This window comes from Ischnura elegans, chromosome X (assembly GCF_921293095.1).
Source record: "Ischnura elegans chromosome X, ioIscEleg1.1, whole genome shotgun sequence".
Lineage (NCBI taxonomy): Eukaryota > Metazoa > Arthropoda > Insecta > Odonata > Coenagrionidae > Ischnura > Ischnura elegans.
Window position 1 is genome coordinate 116589072 of NC_060259.1, and position 23327 is coordinate 116612398.

The 23327-nt window shown below is 39.9% G+C and overlaps 1 protein-coding gene across 1 annotated transcript; it reads left to right on the forward strand.

Annotated features, from left to right (window-relative positions):
- The first annotated feature begins 20452 nt into the window (after positions 1-20452).
- Positions 20453-21809, forward strand: LOC124171284. The gene has a single exon (XM_046550426.1). It carries the CDS (start codon positions 20453-20455, stop codon positions 21410-21412), a length of 960 nt encoding a protein of 319 aa, XP_046406382.1. The 3' UTR covers positions 21413-21809.
- Positions 21810-23327: the final 1518 nt, after the last annotated feature.

The window sequence follows — 23327 nt, forward strand, 5'->3', positions numbered from 1 at the left end:
AAGAAAATAAAAAATCGTATAGAGAAATGTTGGTTTCATTAAAAAAATTAGAAGAATGCAATCTCAACAATGGTAAAACTGATTTGTATTACATCTTACATGGGGCCATAGGCAACGTAGAAAATTGTATTCTACAGGAAAAAAAGGAAAGACAGACAAAAATGACTGATTATTTCAAATAAACAATTTAAAAATAATGCGATGCTGTTCTGTTCTTTCGCGGTCATTTTTGAATTGTCAGACGCTGAGTTAAGCGGATTACTGTCTTATCCGGAAAAAAGTGAAGGGCCCAAGAGATTCCGCTTAAGACAGGTTTCACTGTACTAAATTATATTTTCCTTTATTTATAGGTGAGTATCACTCCTATGGAATGATGAAAGCCCAAGGGGTCGAGTTGTGGTGGTTTGTAAATGTTTCGCCTTTTTATTCATTTTTTAAATCAACTTTCCGATTTCAAGTGCAATAAAATTTGCACTTCTGCATCGTCAAGAGACTAAAGTTAATTCGTTGATTGAAAGTTAATTCGTTTCAATAGCACTGTGTTGGTTGGCATATTGGTCCGCTGTCATCCTAGTTCAAGCAATAAATCTTATTTTCTCGAAAACTGCATTCTTACCTCTAGGTACATAGTGTAACCTTTAGCTCTTTATCACTTTTATTCAAATTATTTCATTTCACTGGAAAATTGTCATGGAACGGTCATTTTTAATAAAATCAATCAGTACCTTACTTATTATAGACAGAAGGTATGAATGGAGGGAGTACTTAGCGGGGAGGGGATGTTGAAAACGGTGTTAGAGGGTAGAATGTTAGGGAAACGAGGGAGGGGAAGGAAGAGAATAGGATTTTTAGATGGATTGAAAGGGAATAGGCCCAATAAATTGAAGAATGTATTGCTGGAAGGAAAGGGAGGCTCCCAGATCATTTCCTTAGTACTCCATGGAAACCTACCTTAATCAGTAGAATACCATAATAACAATAACTCATTATAATACCGTCTGTGGTATCTTGATATTGAATCGGTTAAATAGGTTAAACAAAGCGACAGAAATCCCGAGAGCGAATCGCCGTTCAAGGAATAGGAGGAGTGGAGTCGGCTGCGAGAGGAGACGTGGTTTTTTCACCGAATCGGGTTTAGCAGATACAGTAGTCGGGCGGATATTATTTCAGTGAAAGGAGATTTGGTGGTTTAAAGCGATGATTGGTCCGGATTGGATGGTTGCGGCGTCGCCATGATTGCGAGGGAGTGGATTGGGGATGGGGTTATAAGCACGGCAGCGGGAGATGAATCTGCGAGACAGTGAAAGGAGGAGTTGATTGATTGATTTTTCTTGAATGGGGAGCGTGGATTTGGGGAGGGGGATGAGCGGGCGGTGCTGGGAGTGAAGAATCTCGGTCGGTCCCCCCCTTTCTCGCGCATGAGTGGTGAGTTTGGATTCCGGCGAGGATCTACGGAAGTGGAAAGCATTTAAGAAAGATCCACTGGCATACTAATGTAGTTAGCGCGAAAAAATATGTCTTCCTTATCCTACGCACTGCCGTTTCTCTGTCCTCGTAAACATTTTCATTATGAATCAGGAAGGAGTAGGCCGGTGTGTGAACGTAAAAGGATCCCGTGGAAAACGAAGAATCCAGTAGTCAACCCATGCTGCTTGAAGGACCTCGGGCACCTGGGTTAATGAATACATTTCTCAAGTGACTCAGGCAGTCGTCTTCAAATCTTTTTTATTCCCATATATGAGTGGGTGGAGACTGAAGTCTCTTGAAGATTGTGGTGAGAGCTTGTGTATGTAAATACAGTGCACAGTTTAGTGAGCCTTCAGCATCTGTGACGATTCAAAGCACTGCATGAAACAAGTAACTTTGTACGCAGTCTCGCACACGAATGCAAAGTTATATACTCACTCCAAGGATGAAATTCGCCATGAGATTATTGTTACGACAAATCATTTGGCGAAGCCATACGATTATGGCGCTCTTGACTGCGTCTAAAGTTACTTGTTTCATGCAGTCCTTTGAAAAACGTCCTTCGCGGAATTGCGATAAAGTAGGTTTTATATCTCTATCAGTGGCTTAGTAAGCACGACCACTGTCTCCTGTGCCTTGAAACACTATGGGCTTGAAACGTCAGCACATTGTTCGGTGAAGGCCAGCATGAGTTTTGCCTCGGTAGAAGATAGCTTGGCGGTGTACCTGGTCGTGAACCGGGTACGAATCCTTGCTAGGCCAAATGATTTTTGCATGGCAAATTTCATCCTTGGTATTCATATAAGAAGATTGATCATGGGAAAAAGTATGTCCCATTCGTAGAGGTTTTTCAAAGAATTTAAAAATTATATCATCATAACTAGATCGTGGTAATTTTGGACCCATAAAATCGGGTACTTACTTTTCCATTTTACTCAAAGAGTGTTTAAATGTGAATGAATAAATGTTGCTGTTTTCAATGAATCATTTCGTCTTGACTTGCACTGTGGCTCTTCTACCTGTTTAATGTCTCAAAATCAATCTATTATTATCATTTACACGCCCAAGTGTCAGGAATGCCCCTGGAGGAAGTTTTTATTGTGGATTATGATCGGGGAAGAAAAAAATGCCAAGTGAACGGAAAAAATGGTGCAAGGCAACGTACTTTGGTATACATATGAATAATAGAATTTCAAGTATTTATCCTTTTAGATGTTTAAGGTTTACTCGAGGACATAAACAGTTAATCGATAGTTCTAGCTGTAGCTTGAGCTCATCATGTTTTGTGTTTATATGAAATGAAAATATCATTTCACTATTTTATTTTCAGAAGCTCATTGATTCGCATATAAATGTACTAAATGAAAAATGGGCTATTCGGCCATAAATGACGTCTTAAGCGCCATGTCATGGGAAACGAATAAATGCAGTTTGAATACGGGCTTCATAAAATAGAATCGATGGATAAGTTTTATACCTATCTGCGAAGACATTTAAAATGCATAGTCTAATTTATTAGAAAAATTGATTCTCTCACAATTTTTTCACGCATATTGGCTTAAATTCTGTATTTCGTCGGGTGCAAGATTGCGTGAAATATAATAAAAAGCAATTGTGTGCTGCTTCCTAACAAAATAGGTATCTTCACATTAAACTGCCAATTTTAAATTACTCTTCCCTCAAATTTATTTGTAGCATATTATTCTCGCCTTTAAGTCAGTGTTTGAGAAACTTCGATGTACTGCTGTGAGTGTGTTTAAAATACGCGTATTCCAAGGAATTTTTGCATCAAAAAGTTATGATTATAATTATAGACATCTTCATATCTGCATTTATTTAAAATTTTAATTTCATCCCTCAAGTCTCGAGGCATTACATCAATGAAAAAGATTCTTCTAACCACCGGAAAAAATGACAGATTTCACTGAAATGGTTGCGCACATTCCATTTGAAATCTCCCCATTGCCGGGGCTAATATCAAGATTGTCTTTTGTCTCGCTGCCGGGCAATTACGGGAGAGGACTCAGAAAAGAGCAATTGCAAAGGTAAAAGAAGAAAAGCATCAACGTGGAGCTTTACGTTTCTTTGACTGTAAACTGGAGATTGATGATGCTTTCAGTATGGTGCACCGAGACGCTTGAATGCATAGCGAAATGTTATGGGGAATTGATTTCCGACTAAACCGAACGGATGGGAGAGAGACAGAGGAGACGGAAGTGTTGGCGGTGGAGGATGGGGGCAGCACTGAGGAGACAATAGACGGATAATGAGCGCAGGGGCACAAAAATAAAAGACCGACCCGATTTGAACATCAAAAGAACCAGTCGAGAGGAGCGCCATCAAAGTGGTTGCGGCAGAAAAGGGAAACTAAAGGTACTTCAAATATCCGTCATAGTGACCATTATCGGGATCATAGAATTCATTTCTTTTTCGAGTCCCAAACGGGACAATTCCAGGTTTCGATCGATTTTGTCCCTTTTTATCCCGTCGAGTGGCTGTTCAGTGGAGGGAGAAGAAAGGATTATTTTTGTGTGCTTGCATGTCGTTGGGGGAGGAGTTGATATTTTTTCATTTGCTTTATATTTACTTGTGCCTAAGAGAGACTCATAGAGCTGTCCCGTGATCAAAAGTTTCCTAATCGGTGACTAATGTATTGGCACTTGATTTTTTTTCGATGCTGAGCATCAGACAGCTCACTTGCATCTGATAATGACAAAAGTGCTTCACTGCGTTATACTATAAAAGGCAGGCCGACCTCTTTGCTATGTGACGTTTGGTGGCAGTGGTTGAAAGCGTCACATAAGTATGGCTGCCGGGAGATACACTCGTCCCAATTCTTTCCAATCATTAATATAATCTGGTTATAATTCCCACTCATGGCACCACATTCATTTCTTTCGTTTTTGTGGCAGGTGATGTTGCAGTCCGTTTCATCATGGTTAATAATTCCTTTATTAGAGAAGTGCGCACATTCCCTCTTCATGCGTGGTGACGATTAATCTTATATTCCGAGTAAGCCAGGCAGAGGTGCTTATAAATGCGGTTTTGAATTGGCTATGGTAGTAGGTCAGCATCGGTGACTGGAAAATGTAATAATTTTTAAAAATTGTATACTTTTTTTAGTCCTAATTTATACGGTCAATCTGTGGCGTTACAAATAGCATTGAATATGATTTCTTGAGGACTGGTCTTTTTCATTAGACATTATAGGTCTAGTGGCATAAACAATAACTAGATTAATTCCAAAACATAATTTTGGCTGGATATTATTAACCTATAACCATTGATCTCATTGGAATATTTTGAATTATTTTCCGGAATAGTTCTTTCTAAATTTTATTTTTTACGTGTAGTGCAGAACGAATCATATTCAATGATATTTGGGAAGGAGAAAAAAAAGATTTTTCTTATTTGTTGTTTGTTGAGATCAGAATAATAAAAACTGAGCTATTAGTCAAAATTATTTTCCGTCATAATTTAGCTTTGAGAGTGACCCGATGGGCCGAGCGAAGTCATTAACCTATTGTGTATTCAGCATGATTTGTTCAAATATCTTCCCAATCAACAGAATTTTTCTACTTCTGAGTCAGGATTTTGTTCACAATTTTTTTATTAAAAATTTGAATGAGATCCTATTTTAACGGTTGCTCAGAATAAAGGTCGAGTAAAAATCAAGAGTTGAAGGCATAAATTGGTGAGCTGGAGTCACGGGTATGTCGAGAAAATTAGTGCAATGAAATAAATATCACCTTATAGACAGCATTTTCGAATGGCATTTGTTTTCTTACATTTTAAATGAATGTACCGTTATATCCAAGTTGTTAGCCCTGATTCGGGAGAATTAAATTAATGATATATGTTAAATAGAATTAAGACTTTGATAATTGATTAATGTGTGATAGTGGTTGTTGTTTGTGAAATGTTGAGAGATTCAAATGAAGTATTTGAATGATTTCAAAGTGCAAGTGAAATGTTTCCGTCAAGAGTGGTGCAATGAATCTATCGGCATTTAAAAAAATGAAAGGATTTAATAAAAGAATTAACTTTAAAAGGAAGTGGTTGAGAACATTATGCAACAAATTTCAAGGTGAGAAACCTTTTTTAGTTATATTTAGGTTTTCATCATGTAATTTATCAAGAAATAATTCATAAAAAGCCAGTCGGAATTGATAGACCGTAGACTCCTCTGGTTGTGTGTATTTTAGATTTACGACTGTGGGTAGACGGAATTAAGAAATCATTACGCTTAGGAATCTCAATGGTCTTCCGGGAGTTACAGAAACATTAAGAATATTTAAGCTATTGGAAGGTAACTTAGTTTTCTATATCGGAACAACATTCTCTCAACGATTTTTTACTGCCTAACATGTTATAAATAGTGACGAAGTATATGATTTGCGACAAATCAGTGAGTTACAGGATGATTTGAGCATAATCTTCGAATGCAGGAGACAAATACGTTAAGAACAACTATCAATGCGACATTAGTTTTTTACTGTTTGCATTATGTAATTGAAGAATCAATAATGAGGAAATTTATATTATTTTAAGGAAAATGGTATACATGCTGCAAGAATGCCAATTTCAAGTGCACTTTTAACAATTGAAATGAAACAAAGGAGCTAATTAGATGGAAATCCAAACAGCAACAAAAAGACAAACCGATACAGTGGCCACATCTTCAGTATTTTGCAAGTTGTTTGATTACTTTCCATGAAATAAGATGATGCCGAGTCGTGAAATTTTAATTGAACGAGAGAATGGATCGATCTCAGTCGAGAGAGAATTTATTAAGGTGTAAAGGCGGAAGAAAAGAGAACGCTTAATTATTGGTAGTCTGGGGGGTATCTTTCTTTTTTATAATGGCTTAAATGCTTGTTACACCGCCCGCTAAATTTATTTTACAATAATTAGTTCTTTTAACCTTCCTGCTTCACATAGTATTACAAACGAAGAAAGAAATATATTAAAGGGTTTCAGTTAGGCTTTATAAGAGTTCTGAGGGGTAGACTATTCTCTTGAATCATTTTTTCTTCACCTTATATAATTTGTTTATATTTTTATTTAAGGACTTTGCCTTTATCAGTTACTTTGTTAGGTGTTATTTTAGGGCATACTGCTTAGTTTCTTATAACGAAAATTCATTAACAATAGATATAATTTTACTTAATATTTTTGCTGATAGTATAGTATTTATACCTTTTATTAGAACTCGCGGTTTAAGCCCTTTTTTCAAATTCAAAGCCCTAAATGCAGATACTAATTTAGTTGGTAGTAAGTTGGGAGTTCGAACGGGCGTTGCGGGAACGTACTCTAATGTCCATGAAGGAAACAATATCAAGACTGTTGAAGTGAGAATTAAAGACTTTGCAAATGAGTTTTATATTCAGATAGTAATTTATATAATATTTTCCTTGATCGTTAATTAGCAGCTTCTCTCATGTATGGAGCACCTTGTTTAGGGGGCTGACCTCGTCACTTCCCCTCGCTTATCGTGTGCACTCTATGAATTATATTTTTATTTCCCTTTATCACTTCGAACTCTTTCATCTCCATTATCCATCCTCCTCTTGTGCACCCCCAACCCTTTCGGAGCGTGTGAGGTAATAGGATACGCCCCACAGCCATCCCTCAACGTTTGGCCGTCCCAGAATGTCAGCCCTAATCACGCCCTTGATTTAGAAGCGATTCTGTTTTGTCTCTCCCATAAAGCGTGCGGGAGTCGTGAAAAACAAGACCGGGAGGCCGCCGGACTGAATCTCGGTTCGTTTGTTAACGAAAAGATCGGGGCAGTTGAAAAAGTTCTCAATTTTTTTTCCAACCCCACTCTCGCTGTGTGCACTTCTCTTTTTTCTCTCTCTTCTCTCACATTTCCGTCCTTTCCTTGTTCATCATCTCCAGTTTTGTCGTCGTATAATGTGGGGAAAACGATCGTCTTTTTTTTTATTCCTCTTCCAGAGGCCACCCGAGGGAGACCGTATCCGTTGTAAGCGACCGCATCGCAGTAGAGTATGCTAATGGCATTATTTCCAGAGCGTTGAGTGAAGGATCCCTCCGACGGGTAATTAATATTATCTTTCGCAACGAAAGGCTGTTATTGTCGCCCTTTCCATGTTTATAGTTTACGAGGCGAAGGGGAATGGAAACATCACGAACTCGGTCACTTCGTAATATGGGCCTTTGCTTACATTATCGAATTTTTCTTCTCATCTCTCTCGTCCTTGTGCGTGTCTGACGTGAGGACGAAACCCTTCATTCGTCACTGTAATTTGACTTCTCGCGGCCCAGCCATTTCCTCGAATGGAGTGTGTTCACAGCGGCATTTCCTTATTTATAGTTCGTGATGATGAAGGGAAGTTTTTGTTAGGACTGGTGAGAAAACGATCACATGAAGGGAGAGCCTCACTAATATTGTTCCACTTTACCAAATTTTCTTGTTTTACCACATTTCATCACGTACCGATTAAACTAACTTCTTAAGCGTTGGTTTTGATACGTTTATGTTATTTAATCTTCCTTCTTTTTCATTCGTTTAGCGGTATTTTTACATGACGAAATTAGGAATGATGTCGTAAGTTTTAAATCTTTCTCTTTAAAGTGCACCATTTGGAGTGATTAATGCCATGCAAGCCTTATATTTATGAGGCAGTTGTTACATGGTCGACACTTGCGCTGAAGATGATTTTCTGAGATTTGGCCGAAGTATGAGCTCCATGAATCTTTAATCGCTCTTTTCCTGAAGGCAACAATCTGAATAAAATTATGGATCTATTTTTTTCCTTATATTGACCGCGTTTAATTCATGTTCAAATATTTCTTGGAGTGTAGGTCAACGTATGTTATGCAAAAAAAAGTTATAGCCAACGTTAAACGTTTTCCGGGGGGGCACAATGGTCTGACAGACAAACGATCATATCATACTTGAGATTAAAAATTACCTTCAACAATTACTGTACGAAATATTCTCTTTATTTTAATATGAAAGCCATAACTTTTTTGTATAACATACGTTGACCTACACTCCAAGAAATATTTTAACATTATGGATCTAGATAATAGATGCTTTTTAATACCGAAAATGTGGTGCTCACCGAAGAATGTTAACTGAATCGATTCAGTTAACATAACAATAACTAAAGTAATCAGTAGATGCTAGGAAGAGAGGGAGTAAAGAGAAATCTTACAAAAACCATTAGGAGGAGACGGTCAGCTTGGTCGGCCACAGTGTGAGACATGATGGCTTGATGAAAGCAATAACAGTCGGACAAGTGTTCAGGCAAGAGTGCGCAGGGACGGCCTCGAATGAGTTAAATAGGACAAAGGGTTATAAAGGATGTAAAAGAGAAGAAATACGTCGCTATGAAAAAGTTAGCGGATAGGAGATGAGGAAGGAGCGGAGGAATGGAGAGCTGCGTCAAACCAATCTTAGGAATGTTAACTTATGATGATGATGGTATTATTCGCTTGTTTGCCCAAACTTCTTATTGTTCCATGTTTTTGTCACTCCTTTGTCGATTTAAATGCGTTAAAAGCAGTTTTACTGCCATGGCAAAAATAATCTGCACTTGGTTCTTCCATGTAAATTTATCCGTTTTTCTGTTAACCTGAATGTCTGATGAGAAAAAAATTCTCCTGCATAATTTTAAAATGTGTTTTCCACTCACATGAATTTTCCATGCCATTATTTATTCTTAATCAAATAAATTTTTTGTTTCTTTGCAGGTGAGTGTTAAGCCCATTTGTTTCTCTCGTGGCAATGTGTGTAAGTAGAAAGAATTCTTTTCCTTAATCCATTATTATTTAATATGTATATATAATGCCTTGAATATACGGTAAGAGGTGGTATTAAAATGAGAACACTTGAATGGCCTCAATTGTTCCAAAGGAATGGCTGTCAAGTATCTTTTACTGTCGGTAGTAAAATGAAGATGCATAAAGTAATCTTTTATGCGCTATGATAAAAAAATGTAGACAAGGCCTTTGGCCTCACCCTTATGAACTGCTGCATTTGATATCATAGTATCAACTAGAAAATGCTCTCCCTCAAATTGGTTGAAACGACGTCTTATTTAGCATGATGTCCAGGGTCTTTGTTCGAGAAAAGCCGCTGACTCAAAAGCTCAGAGGCGCGCATGTCATCGGAACGGCTGGCTGACCATTAAACCATTTTGACTTTGCTAAAACATTCTGTAATTGTAAAGTAATAAAGGCTGTGCTGTTATGCAGTTTGCGTGTCAATGGTACTCCATAAATGCGCTCATGAATCGCTCATACCCTCTTAAAACGTTACCTATGTGCAACTTTCATGTGAGCTAAATAATGCTATAGAAATAAAGCTTTGTTTTGGAGTCAAATGTTTCCAGAACAGGTTAATAAATTTTAATTCGCTTTATTTATCTCGGCATTAAGAGTCGCAATGGATCGCAAATATGCTTTTTTTAAACGAGGCTAGGAAGTGCAGCACACATTGGCTGACCAGCCAGCTTTGTGCACTTTCGTTTCTCTCGAAATTCTCTGATTTTATTCTTGAGCAGTCACGCCGAGATTTGAGCGAAAGAAAACAATTGATGATGAGTTTGTATCCTCCGATACTATAAAGGCGAAAAATTAATTTTCTAGCAAGTAAGGATTTTTTTTAAATTTTAGGTGAAAAGGTATTGATATCGTACTGTTCCTTTCGTGGTAAAACAAACCGTTGCGTATCATTTTATGTAATATCGGAATGCCGTTATTTTTTCAATTTAAATATGTAACCAAAGGAAGGGTTTTCCTTTAGTTTGATATGCGGTACCACTGAGTCTTTTATGAATGATGTAGAGGTCCTCAATATTCTAATAGGGTGGTTTCCTATTATTTTTTTCTAGCCTAAATCGAAGGATCATCACTCGTGGAGTACGTATTTCACGCACATAGATTTTTAAATGACGATATCTATTTTTCGCGATGAAATGAAAAGTGAAAGTTTTCAAGCGCGCGAAAACGCGACGGCTAAGTATGAATGATGGGAAAATTCCGTGTGACGTCGTTCTGGTTCCCGCTGCCGCAAGTGAGGTGACCTTGGGACGAGGCTTTGAGCGCTGTTACGACGCAGGCTGCTAGCAGGTAGCAGAGTACCCTGCTAGCTGGTAGCGCTTGGCTTAAATAAGGATTATTAATACCTTATCAAACGAAGGAAACTTTCCGACCTTAAGCAGTTTTAATAGGTGATTATTAAGACATGTTTCCCTGAGCTCTGTGCCGAATACATGCATTGGTAATCTCAGACCATGTAAAATTCCGATCTACTCGTATAGAAACTAGGTCCCTGTGACTTCACGTGGAGTAGAATCGCATGGGTGCCAATCTGACCTTATAAAAATTGCCATTCGTCTAAACCGGTATCTCTAAAACCGAATAATTTGTATATTATGAATACACTAATGGTGGGTAAGGAATCGAAATCAATGTCTTTCATTGTCTTTGATGAAGGAAACTACCCAATTATTCATATTGAATTGAATTTTTTCTAGTTGTGGTCACAAATTACCTCATAATTCTAGCCAAACATTCTCTTCGAAGGGAGGGAAGGGTGGAATTTGAGCTTGAGCACTTAAGGGAGATCCACTAGATTCATGCATGGAAATTTTTGAGGGTAAGGCCAGGGGGCCAGGGTTGGAGTAAGTAAGGGTAGGCCGTGGCTAAGTGGCTTTATGGACAAAATTTGCGGAAGTAATTCGCAGTATTCGAAAAGAAGGTCGAAGAGTTCCAGCATTGAAAGTCTAAACAGATGGCATTGGACGAATTGTTGAAATAATAGTTATTCCTCATACAACCTATTGACTCAGGTAATAATAAATTTAATTTCGTGTTCTCACTGGATTGTGGTAGTCCTAAGGGTTTACTGAAAATCTCAGGTTTTTTTCAGAAAACTCCAGATATTGGCTAAACGTCTGTTCCAGAATTTTATATTCATATTCTATTTATTTTATCTCTAACGATTTATCAGAATAAATTCGTGGATTCAACATGGTGGCAACAGGTTTTTCGTTTAACATCGTAACGAAAATATGTTCGACGCGTGATGTTGTAAAAAAGTAAAAGGTGTGGCTTTTGTCGCATGATTATATATTTGTCATGAAATATAGACAGGAAACAAATAACCCATAGCGGATTTACAAATTGGGATGGAATGGAAAATGGAATTACAGGTGGTTGAAATTCAGACTATGGGCAGCAACATAATGACGTGAGATTGAGGGAAACAGCAGGAATTTCAGGGCATTTATAATATAGGCAACATAGACGAATGACGAAAGGTGCGAGTAGTTTTCTTGTGCTTTTATGAAGGTAGAACTAGCGCACAATTGGATGGTGGCATAGATACGTATCGCACTGGACCCGTAATTTGCTTATACGCTTCCCACCACCCTCATTTCCTGCATCCTCTCGCTATTTTCATCAAACTTTACTCCACGTGACGTCACAGGGACCTAGTTTCTATACGAGTAGATCGGAATTTTACATGGTCTGAGATTACCAATGCATGTATTCGGCACAGAGCTCAGGGAAATATCTCTTAATAATCACCTATTAAAACTGCCTAAGGTAGGAAAGTTTCCTTCGGTTGATAAGGTATTAATAATCCTTATTTAAACCAAGCGCTACCAGCCAGCAGGGTACTCTGCTACCTGCAAGTATCCTGCATCGTATCAGCGCTCAAAGCCTCGCCCCAAGGTCACATCACACTCCGACAGCAGGAACCAGAATGACGTCACACGGAATTTACCCAGCATTCATACTTATCCGTCGCGTTTTCGCGCGCTTGAAAATTGTCACTTTTCATTTAATCGCAAAAAATTATTTCAGGCTTTCACCGCTCATGATCGTCAAGTTGCTATACAATGAAGTATCCAGTGGAAACCGGAAGTTGGTTCACTTAACGCTCTAGGCCTGTCATTTAGGCAATTTGTCCCCTAAGCATTTCCTTTCCTCCGGAGGTGTTCACGATTTTTTCGTTCGTCTTTTGTTTCCAATCGCGAGTGCATGCGGGGCCGCTCTTGACGCCCATCTTCTGATGCACTCCCCCTCTCCACGGTGACGTCACGCAAACACGTGCAGATCGCGCGGCGCTACGTGGGCCCGCTTATCGCCGCATGCTATCTAAGGGCGTAGTCCAGTACAAGCTCCCAGTGCTCCGAAGCACTGGCAGCGAGTCTTTTCGTGGTCCAGTAGAAGCTACAAAAGCTCCCGTGGCGCTCTCGTACGTCACGCATGACGTCACTATATTCGCTTCTCTCTCGCTACAAACGCTCCCAAGAAATAGGTGGGCGGCTGGAGCGAACCGGTTTTCAGCGCGAATTTGAACGAGAAGGAAGGCAAATGGTGTTCATAACAATTGTGGACCTGGCCGGCAATAATATGACCATTTGGAGTTGATGGAAGAAGTCGCTAAGAGAGCCTGGATAGTAAATGCTATAAACAAATAGTTAAAGAACTATTCGGGGGATATTACGGTGAGGCAAATGGCTGTAACTCAATGGTTTCACAATTCAGAGTCGCCACGGGCCAGATCGGGGAAGAAATTGAGCGGCAAGACCAAGATATCTTATAAACTTTGTTGTTGTGATAATTAATTATATATAATATTATTTAATTATTAGTGGTTTAAGCTTGAGCTAGCGAGAAGGTTAGATAGAAAATGGCTATTCGAAATTAATAAGACATGTAGTGAGTGAACTTTCCGGTCGAAGCATTCCGTCCGTTACATAAGCATTGTGTTAATTTTGTAAGTTATATTGATTTATTTGTTATTTAGATCAATTATTAGTTATTTGAACTTGATATTGCGTGAAATTGAGATAGAATATGACTTCTTAGGTTAGGGTACGTGAACTTCTAGTTAAAGCATTCCGTTTGTTGCTTTTTGGCGGCCAACCTAGGTTTTCTTCAAGCTTTCCCCATGAAGATTGTATTCTCTGTTAAATGATGATATCTTCCTCTAATCTTCAACTGAAGTTTAATCAATTATTGATGTTCGGTTGTATTTTACCTATGTAATTTTCTTAAGGTCAGGTTGACACGCATTGCATTTATGCTTAAGGCTCGTTGTTGACGAGATTGGTTCAAGTGTAGGACTGCTTTTGAGACTGTCATACAATGCCATGAGTGCAATTGATAAATCGTATAAAGGACACTCCACTTAAGGCCTTTTTACACCTGCATAAATCCGCACAAGTCTGTATGAACGCGAGAAAGAACACGAAATGTACCGTACGGTTGCGTTGTTGCACGTTAAGTGGTTACACGTGTAACTGGTGTAACCACTCAACTTGTGCAAATGCATGATCGGCAAATTTAACCTATTTTAGCTAGGTTCAAACATTCGTACATGTTCCGTTTCGGTCCACAAAAATAATTCAGCGTGAAAGAGGGAATAGAAAGAAGGAGAGATTCACGGGGAAGCTAGTCGCTTCCAACTTCAAAAATCGTAACTGTCGCGGTGGAAAATGATCGGCCTCGCTTCACGGGGCCTCACCAGTCTGACTCAGTGAACGGTTGTGCGGATTAAAAAATAAAACACTCGAGTTCGAAGACCATATATTTTTTTATTTTTGAGTGAGTGACATTCATAGAAACCAATTCGAGAGGACGTTAAAAAGTGGAAGGAACTTCGCTGTGAATGGGAAGTGCATAATTTACGACGTAATTTGCAATTTCTCGTACGCGTTGAGGTTTCATTGCTTGTCACACGGGCGATGCACAACCTCGGGAGTTTCGGCGTCTCGTGGTTATAGATATCGCTAAAGTGGTCACACGAAGAATGCATTTCAAAAGGCTATAATTCTTTCATATCGCTGCGACTCTCGCATAACCGAATTGCACGTCCGACTCACGATGTGCTGAACCAGGCGTCAGATATCTTTCCACGCATCCATTTGCTTCTTCATAAAATGCCGTACTATATTGCACTACCTATTGCGTAGGAAATGAGCAAATCCGTGATGTGTGCTTATTTGTTTATTATAGTTCACTTTATTGAGGCCCTTTCAGTGATTTCCCGTTTTGAAGTGATCTTCCTTCTTTTGGGTGTATCCGAGGCTTGGTCGATAGTTCGCAATACAGTAAGGAATGTACGCACGAAGTTTCCTCGTATTGTAATATTTTTCTAAGGGTAGCTATTTTAATGATAATCATTTTTTGAAGGCGTGTTTTCTCACATCATATGTGATTTCATGAAATAAATGAATCGAAGTAGGTTCATGCCTTTAAAATCTTGCTGATCACATAATACCGCTATTATCTTACTGAGTTTGTTGTCTTCCACCTTTTGTCTATGCATTCACTACTGTGAAAACTTTCTTGATATCTAGAATTCATATCCTCAAGGATATCTAATTCATATCCTCTTGGTAATTAATCCTTTTACTCATTATTGATTAATATTTTGGAAAAGGAAACCCTTAGTTACCCTTTAAGGTTGATAATATGATCCTATTTCCCTGAACCATGGACCAACTATATACTTGGCTCCTTGATATATCCCTTATTTCTCTAATGACTGTCATCGTGACCAGGGTTTATCAATTTTGCGAAATAATAAGATAAATATGAATGGTGCAATTTTTTCCAGGTTAATAAACATTGCCACTGCACCCCTTAAAAAATTAATTTAATCATCCAATGATTGAAGAAATTATTTCCGTAAGGTGTTGGTATATTTGAAGCTCGTTGGTGGATTCAATTTTTAACTTGAACTGGTGAAATTATCAAAATAGAAACATTAACAAGTCTTAAGATAAACTTGATTGTTTCTGGCTTTACTTTGTGAAAATCCATTCTTAATAATAAAACTAAAACAAATAAACTTAATAATTCTTAACTTAATAATTAATAACTTAATTAATTAAACTAAATAATTCTTAATAACGGTTTCTGTACCTGATGATGTCGCCTCTGCGACGAAACCGGTCGTATTAATTAAATCGTGTGGAAAAGTACAATAACGTTTTATTATTAAGTCTTAAGATTTTTATTTGGTGATAACCACCGCATATAAGCGAACGTGGAAACTTACAATCAATACTGGATAGTTGGCTACGTTAGTGGCATGACGTTTAGGTCATAGACCCTGTTGAAGCACGGACGCAAGGTTACGATTCCAGCGACTCACGCCGTCTGCTGCGGCCCAACGCGCATGCGCGGGAATACTTCGGCAGGCGCCCTCTCTCGCCGCTCCGGCCTAAATTCTCGTCCGCGCACTGACATTCTCTCTTCTGACTACAACCTCAACGGCGTGCGGACCTCATCCAACTGCATCAGCCGAGCACTATCAACGAGCGCAGCCCGCCTCATCCAGAATATTTTTAGTTGTGTATCTTTGTCCTTATTGCAATTTTCAATACACAATTAGCAAAGATAAGCCAGGAAATTTTAATTTACTCCTGCAATAACCATTTGGTGACCCCGACGTGATTCTTTGCATGAATCAACCACGTGGCTGCGATCGGCTTCCGAGTCGTATTTCTTCACGAGAGAGCAGTCTTCAACGAGAAGGAGCTTACTTCGACTGCTGCGCGACCGCATGTGCAGTTTTCCCGACGAGCGTCATCACGCCTGTGGAAACCACGCCGGTGGAACGACGGAGCGAGCGGCTGTTCTGCCGATTCTACCTTTCCTGTCGACGATGGCCGTCTCTGGTGAGTGTAATCATTTTTGGTTCTGGCTCTTCCTTCTCCCATTGTAATCCTCAGGATCCTTTGATGCAATAAGTTACCAAGCTAACATGAGTGAGGATCTTAAAAAATTAATTCATAAGCGGGGTCTAATAAAATCTCGCCTCACGAGGTTTAAGGCGTACTTGGACGACGAAGAACGAGACCTCGCGGAGTTTCAGTTATCAAGCCGTTTGTCAAGGCTGCGAGAGTGCTGGTCGGAATTTAATTCTATTCAAACAGAAATTGAATTATTACCATCAGAATCTAAATCTGTAAGCGAAGCTCTTGCCGAAAGAGAAGCTTTTGAAGATACTTATTTTGAGTTGGAGACCCGTTTTGAAGAGCTTATCAAAAGTGGAACTTCAACTTCGTCAAATTCGCCTCCAAACGTCAATGCCTCAATCGCCGGACTCCAGCTGCCCGCGTTAAATTTGCCATCTTTCAGTGGAGCATACGAGGAATGGGTTCCATTTCATGACACTTTTCAGTCTCTAATTCATGATAATGCATCGCTCTCTCCCATTCAAAAACTCCATTATCTTAAATCATCTTTAAAGGGAGCGGCTTCTCAATTACTGGATAGTTTAGAGATTTCTGCCACTAACTACCAAGTGGCTTGGCAATTATTAAAGGACCGCTATGAGAATAAAAGAATAATCATAAACAAGCACGTACAAGAAATTATGAATTTCCCTCCGATAGCCAAGGAATCGGTGGCAGCGTTAAGGCGTCTCTTGGACGAAACTCTGAAGCACGTTAGAGCCTTGAAGGCTTTGGGTCAACCCACAGAGCAATGGGATACCCTATTAATTCACATAGTTTCCCATAAATTGGACTCGACAACAAAGAGAGCATGGGAATTAACATTGAGTTCAAATGAACTACCAGTTTTCGAGGACTTAATTTCATTTTTATCCCAGCGTTGCAAAATCATGGAGGCATCTGAAAATGATCAGTGCTCTCACCAGAGGTCCATTCAGTATGTATCCCCGGGAAAATCTACATTGCATTCTCGTCCACCGGGGGAATATTCTCGCAAGTCAAGCGTTCATGTTGCCGCGCAACCCTCCTCTTGTGCGTTCTGCGAGAAGGCGCATCAGCTATTCCAATGCAGCGCTTTCCAGAAGTTACAGACTTCTGAGAAGATAAATAAATGCAGAAATCTAAAGTTATGTATGAATTGCCTGCGCCGGGGCCACATGACAATTAATTGCAAATCGACTTCATGCAAGAAATGTGGGAAGAGGCATAACACATTATTGCATTTGGAGCAACCCATTCACGATTCTTCCGCCTCCTCCACTCAACAGCCTCAAACGGCCGGAAACGAGTTTTGCCTCCACAACAGCGATGAATCTCAACAAATCATTTTGGCCACTGCCATCATCAACATCGCGGATTCACGAGGCCATTTGCATAGTTGCAGAGCATTGTTGGACTCTGGTTCTCAATCGAATCTCATAACAGAATCACTTTCTCGATCCTTGGGACTTAAAAGAATTAAGGCTTCCAAACCTATTATGGGCATCAATCAAAATATATCCCGAGCATCTCATTATGTTACTACTAGCATCAAATCAAGGATAAATGCTTTCACATCGGAACTAGATTTCATAGTTCTGCCCCGTATTACCGGGGATTTACCATCAACAACAGTGCGTCGTTCGTCATTTCATGCACCCAAGAATATTCAACTCGCTGATCCCTGCTTCTATCGCCCCAGTAGAATAGACTTACTTCTTGGTGCCGAGATATTCTGGCGTCTGATGTGTGTTGGCCAAATCCGAATTTCTGATAACTTACCTACCCTACAGAAAACTATTTTAGGATGGGTGGTATCAGGAAAAATTACAACTAACGTTTGCTCACCTCATTCATTACCACCAAGTGTCTGTAATATTAGCACACTAGGGGACAGCTTGGAGGATACTATGCAGAGATTTTGGGAAATTGAACAAGTAAATAAGAGGGAAAATTTTCTCTCAGAAGAAGAAAAGGCTGTCGAAGAACATTTCAAACGCCACTTCAGTCGCAGTTTGGGAGGAAGATTTTCAGTTAGACTTCCGTTTCGCCATGATCCACACTTGTTAGGTGACTCAAAAACCAATGCACTTCTTCGATTTAAAAAATTTGAAAGGCGATTTACGGCCGATCAACAATTAAAAGTGGAATACGGCAATTTTCTTAATGAATATTTAGAACTGGATCACATGGATTTGTTAGATGAATCTGATTCTGAGAACCATACATCAAAAACAGTGTTTTATTTACCCCATCATGCGGTCATAAAACAAACCAATGCCGCTAAAAAATTAAGAGTTGTATTCGACGGTTCAGCGAAGAGTTCAACTGGCATTTCTTTGAACGATATTCTGATGGTCGGTCCAGTGGTCCAAAGGGACTTGTTCTCAATTCTTCTTACCTTCAGGTCATACGCTTTTGCCGTCACCACGGACATTCAGCACATGTATCGGCAAATTAAGCTTCAATCACCTGACACCGACATGCAGTTAATTTTGTGGAGGGATTCCGTGAAGGAGGAATTGAGGACCTATCGTCTAAACACCGTTACCTATGGATTATCGTCCTCATCTTTTTTAGCCACCAGATGCCTCTTGCAGCTAGCCATCGAGGGACGAGCGGAATTTCCTTTGGCATCAGCAGCTTTGGAAAACAACTGTTACATGGATGACATCATGTCAGGAGCTAATACACTCGAGAAGGCCTTAGAATTGCAAGCAGAATTGAAGAAATTGCTTGAATCTGCTCAATTTAAACTTCATAAATGGTGCGCAAACCATCCATCTATCCTAGAAAGGATCCCGATTGAAGATCAAGAAACATTGTATCAACTCCCAAATGAATCTGAAAATACCATCAGGACTCTAGGGATGCAGTGGCAACCAATGATGGATCATTTTTCTTTTATTGTTCCTCCCATCGATAATCAAGTTCAATTTTCAAAACGCAGCATTTTGTCTGATATATCTAAATTATTCGATCCATTGGGGCTCTTAGGACCAATAATCGCAAAGGCCAAAATAATAATGCAGAAACTTTGGCAACTCAAGCTGCAATGGGACGAATCTATTCCTACCCATATCCACACTGAATGGTTGGAATTCCGACGGCAGCTTGCAGAAATCCATCGGATACAGATACCCAGAAGTATTATAAATGGCGGTGGAAACCACAACGATGACCAGCTGCATGGATTCTGTGATGCTTCAGAAGCTGCGTACGGCGCCTGTATTTACGTACGTTCCGTTAACGACAAGGGAAAAATAAAAGTGACATTATTGTGTGCAAAATCCCGAGTCGCTCCATTAAAACAAATGACTATTCCGCGACTGGAACTTTGTGCTGCATTATTATTAGCGCAATTAGCTTCAAAGGTATCAAGTCATCTCAAGTGTCAGCGTTATTTTCTTTGGACGGACTCGAAGATAGTTTTAGCTTGGCTTTCATCCCCATCTAAAACTTGGAAAACATTCATTGCTAACCGGGTTGCAGCGATACAGGAGCTAACTGATAACATGGAGTGGGCCCACGTTCCCTCTTCTGAGAATCCGGCTGATGTATTATCCCGAGGTTCTTTTCCGCTTCAACTTCTTCACTGCAACTTATGGTGGTCCGGGCCAACTTGGATAAGTGATTTCAACTCAATTCCTCCATATGAACACCATGCTGATGATTATTCCGACGCGCAGCTTGAGAGAAACTCTGATTACCTCCAGGTCCATCTTGCTGTTCATGTTAGCAGCGATATCTTCAAGAGATTTTCATCATTTTCCCAATTGAAGAGGGTCATCGCCTATTGCCTCCGATTTGTAAATAACAGTAGGCTACCGAAACGTCAACGAAAAATAGGAATACTAACTTTGGGCGAAATTCAAGATGCTCTGTTTCATTCAATTAAGGTCATTCAATCTCAGCATTTCGGTCCAGAATTAGAAGCTTTGAGGAAGGAAAAGGAGGTGCCCCCTAGAAGCAACCTGAGATCCTTAAACCCTTTTCTGGATGACAAGGGTATGATCAGGGTGGGCGGCAGACTTGAAAATTCGCGACTAAATTATGACCGGAAGCATCCAATTGTTTTGCCAAAAAATGAGCATTTTACTGAATTGATAGTAAAAGAATTTCATATATTATCCTTACATTCAGGACCTCAAGCGCTCTTATGTGAGGTTCGACAATTTTACTGGCCTATTCATGGCAGAAAACTAGTCCACAAGGTAGTAAGCAAATGTTTAAATTGCTTTAAAGTGTACCCTTCCACTTCTAAGCAACTCATGGGACAACTTCCACCTCCAAGAGTGGCACCCAGCAGAGCCTTTAGCAACACTGGCATCGATTATTTTGGTCCTGTGTGGTTTCGACGGGTGCAACAGAGGCGCAGTCCACCCGTTAAGGGCTACGCAGCTCTTTTCATATGCCTTTCCACAAAGGCTATCCATCTGGAGTTCGTCAGCGATCTTACTACTGCTTCTTTTTTGGCAGCTTTGAGACGCTTTATGGCACGCAGAGGGAGACCGCATGACTTTTACAGCGACAACGCTACCAATTTCGTGGGAGCAAAAAACGAGTTGATAGCACTACGCAAATTATTCCAATCACAGCAGCATCAATACGAGGTATCTCGCTCTTTATCAGAATACAATGTGGCGTGGCATTTCATACCACCCAGGTCTCCGCATTTCGGGGGTCTCTGGGAAACAGGCGTCAAATCTGCAAAACGCCATCTTCTACGAGTGATCGGCAAGGCTATCCTTACGTATGAAGAATTAACTACACTGTTAGCGCAAATTGAAGCTTGCATCAACTCACGCCCTATCACCCCCATGTCTAACGACCCTAATGACCTAATGCCTCTCACTCCCGGCCACTTCCTAATTGGCCAACCCTTAACCTCAATGCCAGAGCCAGATTTGATTGCTCTCCAGGTCAACCGACTGTCGCGGTGGCAACATGTGCAGCAGCTCTTCCAGGCCTTCTGGAGGAGATGGTCGACGGAGTATTTGTCCAGTCTTCAGCAGCGGACCAAGTGGACGGTTAAGTCGGAGAATCTAAGAGTTGGGACTCTGGTGCTGCTCGTCGAGGAAAACCAGCCCCCTCTTCAGTGGAGGACCGGAAGAGTGTTGGAGCTTCATCCAGGGGGAGATGGCTTATGCCGTGTCATTACCGTAAAAACCTCCACGGGTGTATTTAAGAGAGCTGTTAACAAGCTGTGCATTCTACCAATTGAGAATTAAGAATGTTTTGTGTTTTCATGTATTATTTTCATATCATTTATTTCAAAGCAGAATCTGTTTCATTTTTAGATTTTTATTATGCTTTTTTTTCATTCCAATTGTTTATTTTTGCATGTCATTGAAAGCGCCTGCTTTCAAGGTGGGCGGTATGTTGAAGCACGGACGCAAGGTTACGATTCCAGCGACTCACGCCGTCTGCTGCGGCCCAACGCGCATGCGCGGGAATACTTCGGCAGGCGCCCTCTCTCGCCGCTCCGGCCTAAATTCTCGTCCGCGCACTGACATTCTCTCTTCTGACTACAACCTCAACGGCGTGCGGACCTCATCCAACTGCATCAGCCGAGCACTATCAACGAGCGCAGCCCGCCTCATCCAGAATATTTTTAGTTGTGTATCTTTGTCCTTCTTGCAATTTTCAATACACAATTAGCAAAGATAAGCCAGGAAATTTTAATTTACTCCTGCAATAACCAGACCCTTCTCAGAAAGCGCTGTATCGCATGCTTATGATAACCTGACCGAGATGTTATGTTGCTATGCTGAAGAAGTGATAATTGTATTAATATAGCGTGTTGTCGGTGCGAACCAGTGCGACCACGAATATTGAAATAACCGAGTGAATATTGGTGTTAGTGTTAAATTCATTAGTGTTTCTGGAAGTATCATGTTGGAAAATGGTATGAAGACCTAATTTTACGCTTCAAAAGCTGTATTTTACGTGTCCGATGCCATTAATTTTGAAAGAACGGTTATATACATATACAGTATGTGAATAATTAAAAATAACTTTTGAACTTCAAGAAATGTTCGTCAACGGAAGATGTTTTATAAAATCCATTTAATGTGTTCAGTTTTTCCTGACTTATATGACGACATTATTCTTTTGGAAGATAATGTGCTTGGTATTATTAACAATATGAAGGCAAATATTATTAAATTCTATAGACGCGCCAATGTAATAGAAAATCTTTTTAACGAAAGATTTATTCCTATACTATATTTTTTAATAATTAGGTACCCATTTAATATTATTCGTAATTTAGCAGTTTTATTATAATTTTAATAATGAGCCTTCTTAATGCTCCAAATTATCCATTCCTTTCGTTAAGGCTTGTGCTTGCCTCTTTAGGTTAATGGGGAAACCAATATTGTTCAAGGATGTAGGTGGCCTCGTGCCGCATTTGCTGCTTGCCCTCCTTCTGCGTCAAATCTAAACCTATTTATTGAACTATTAATCTGATCCGACTAACGGTCAAGTTCTTTTTTTCGACTTATTCTTTTTCGGAATCGATGCCATTATTCTTTCGTTGTGTTGGAGACATTTCTCCTCACATTGTGAAGCAAATGTTTCGCAACGTGCTCGCGAGTGCTGTTGAGAGATTTCCGGAACGCCTTATAAACGCTCTTCCGTATGCATCGTCATCCGCGTCACTCTGTGCAGCCATGCTCTCCGATTTCTTCTTCTTCTCCGATTGCAGCGTCGATGCATTTTCTCCAATTTAAACCCTCCCTCACGACGGAGTCGGTGCTCATAATCAATAGAGATATTCCGACCCGACTGCCCTACTTAATCTAGCGCCACTTCTTCATCCAGCGTAGTTACCAGGGGAGGCGAATATTGATCCGTTGCCTAGCAACCGACTGTTTTCTCCTCCGTATCCATGGGCGTCTTTCCACGAGTCAACTGCGAAAACTGAAGATGCAATTTACTCAAGATTCCGATTAATGCTTCGAGTTCTACTGGAGAATCTTTACGAGCAGTACATGGAAATACTAAGGCTTGAAAATCATGAAGCACTTAAATTAAAAAATAATTATGTCTTCGTTAACATAAAAATGCAAAAAATTCAGGCACTAAATAAGAGGAATCTGTAGTTCACCGCTAAGTCGTAAAGGGCTTATCGGCAGGTGACAT

What these genes read in the sequence shown, in the direction of transcription:
- LOC124171284 (XM_046550426.1), top strand. Translation starts at nt 20,453, where the DNA reads ATGGGACAACTTCCACCTCCAAGAGTGGCACCCAGCAGAGCCTTTAGC.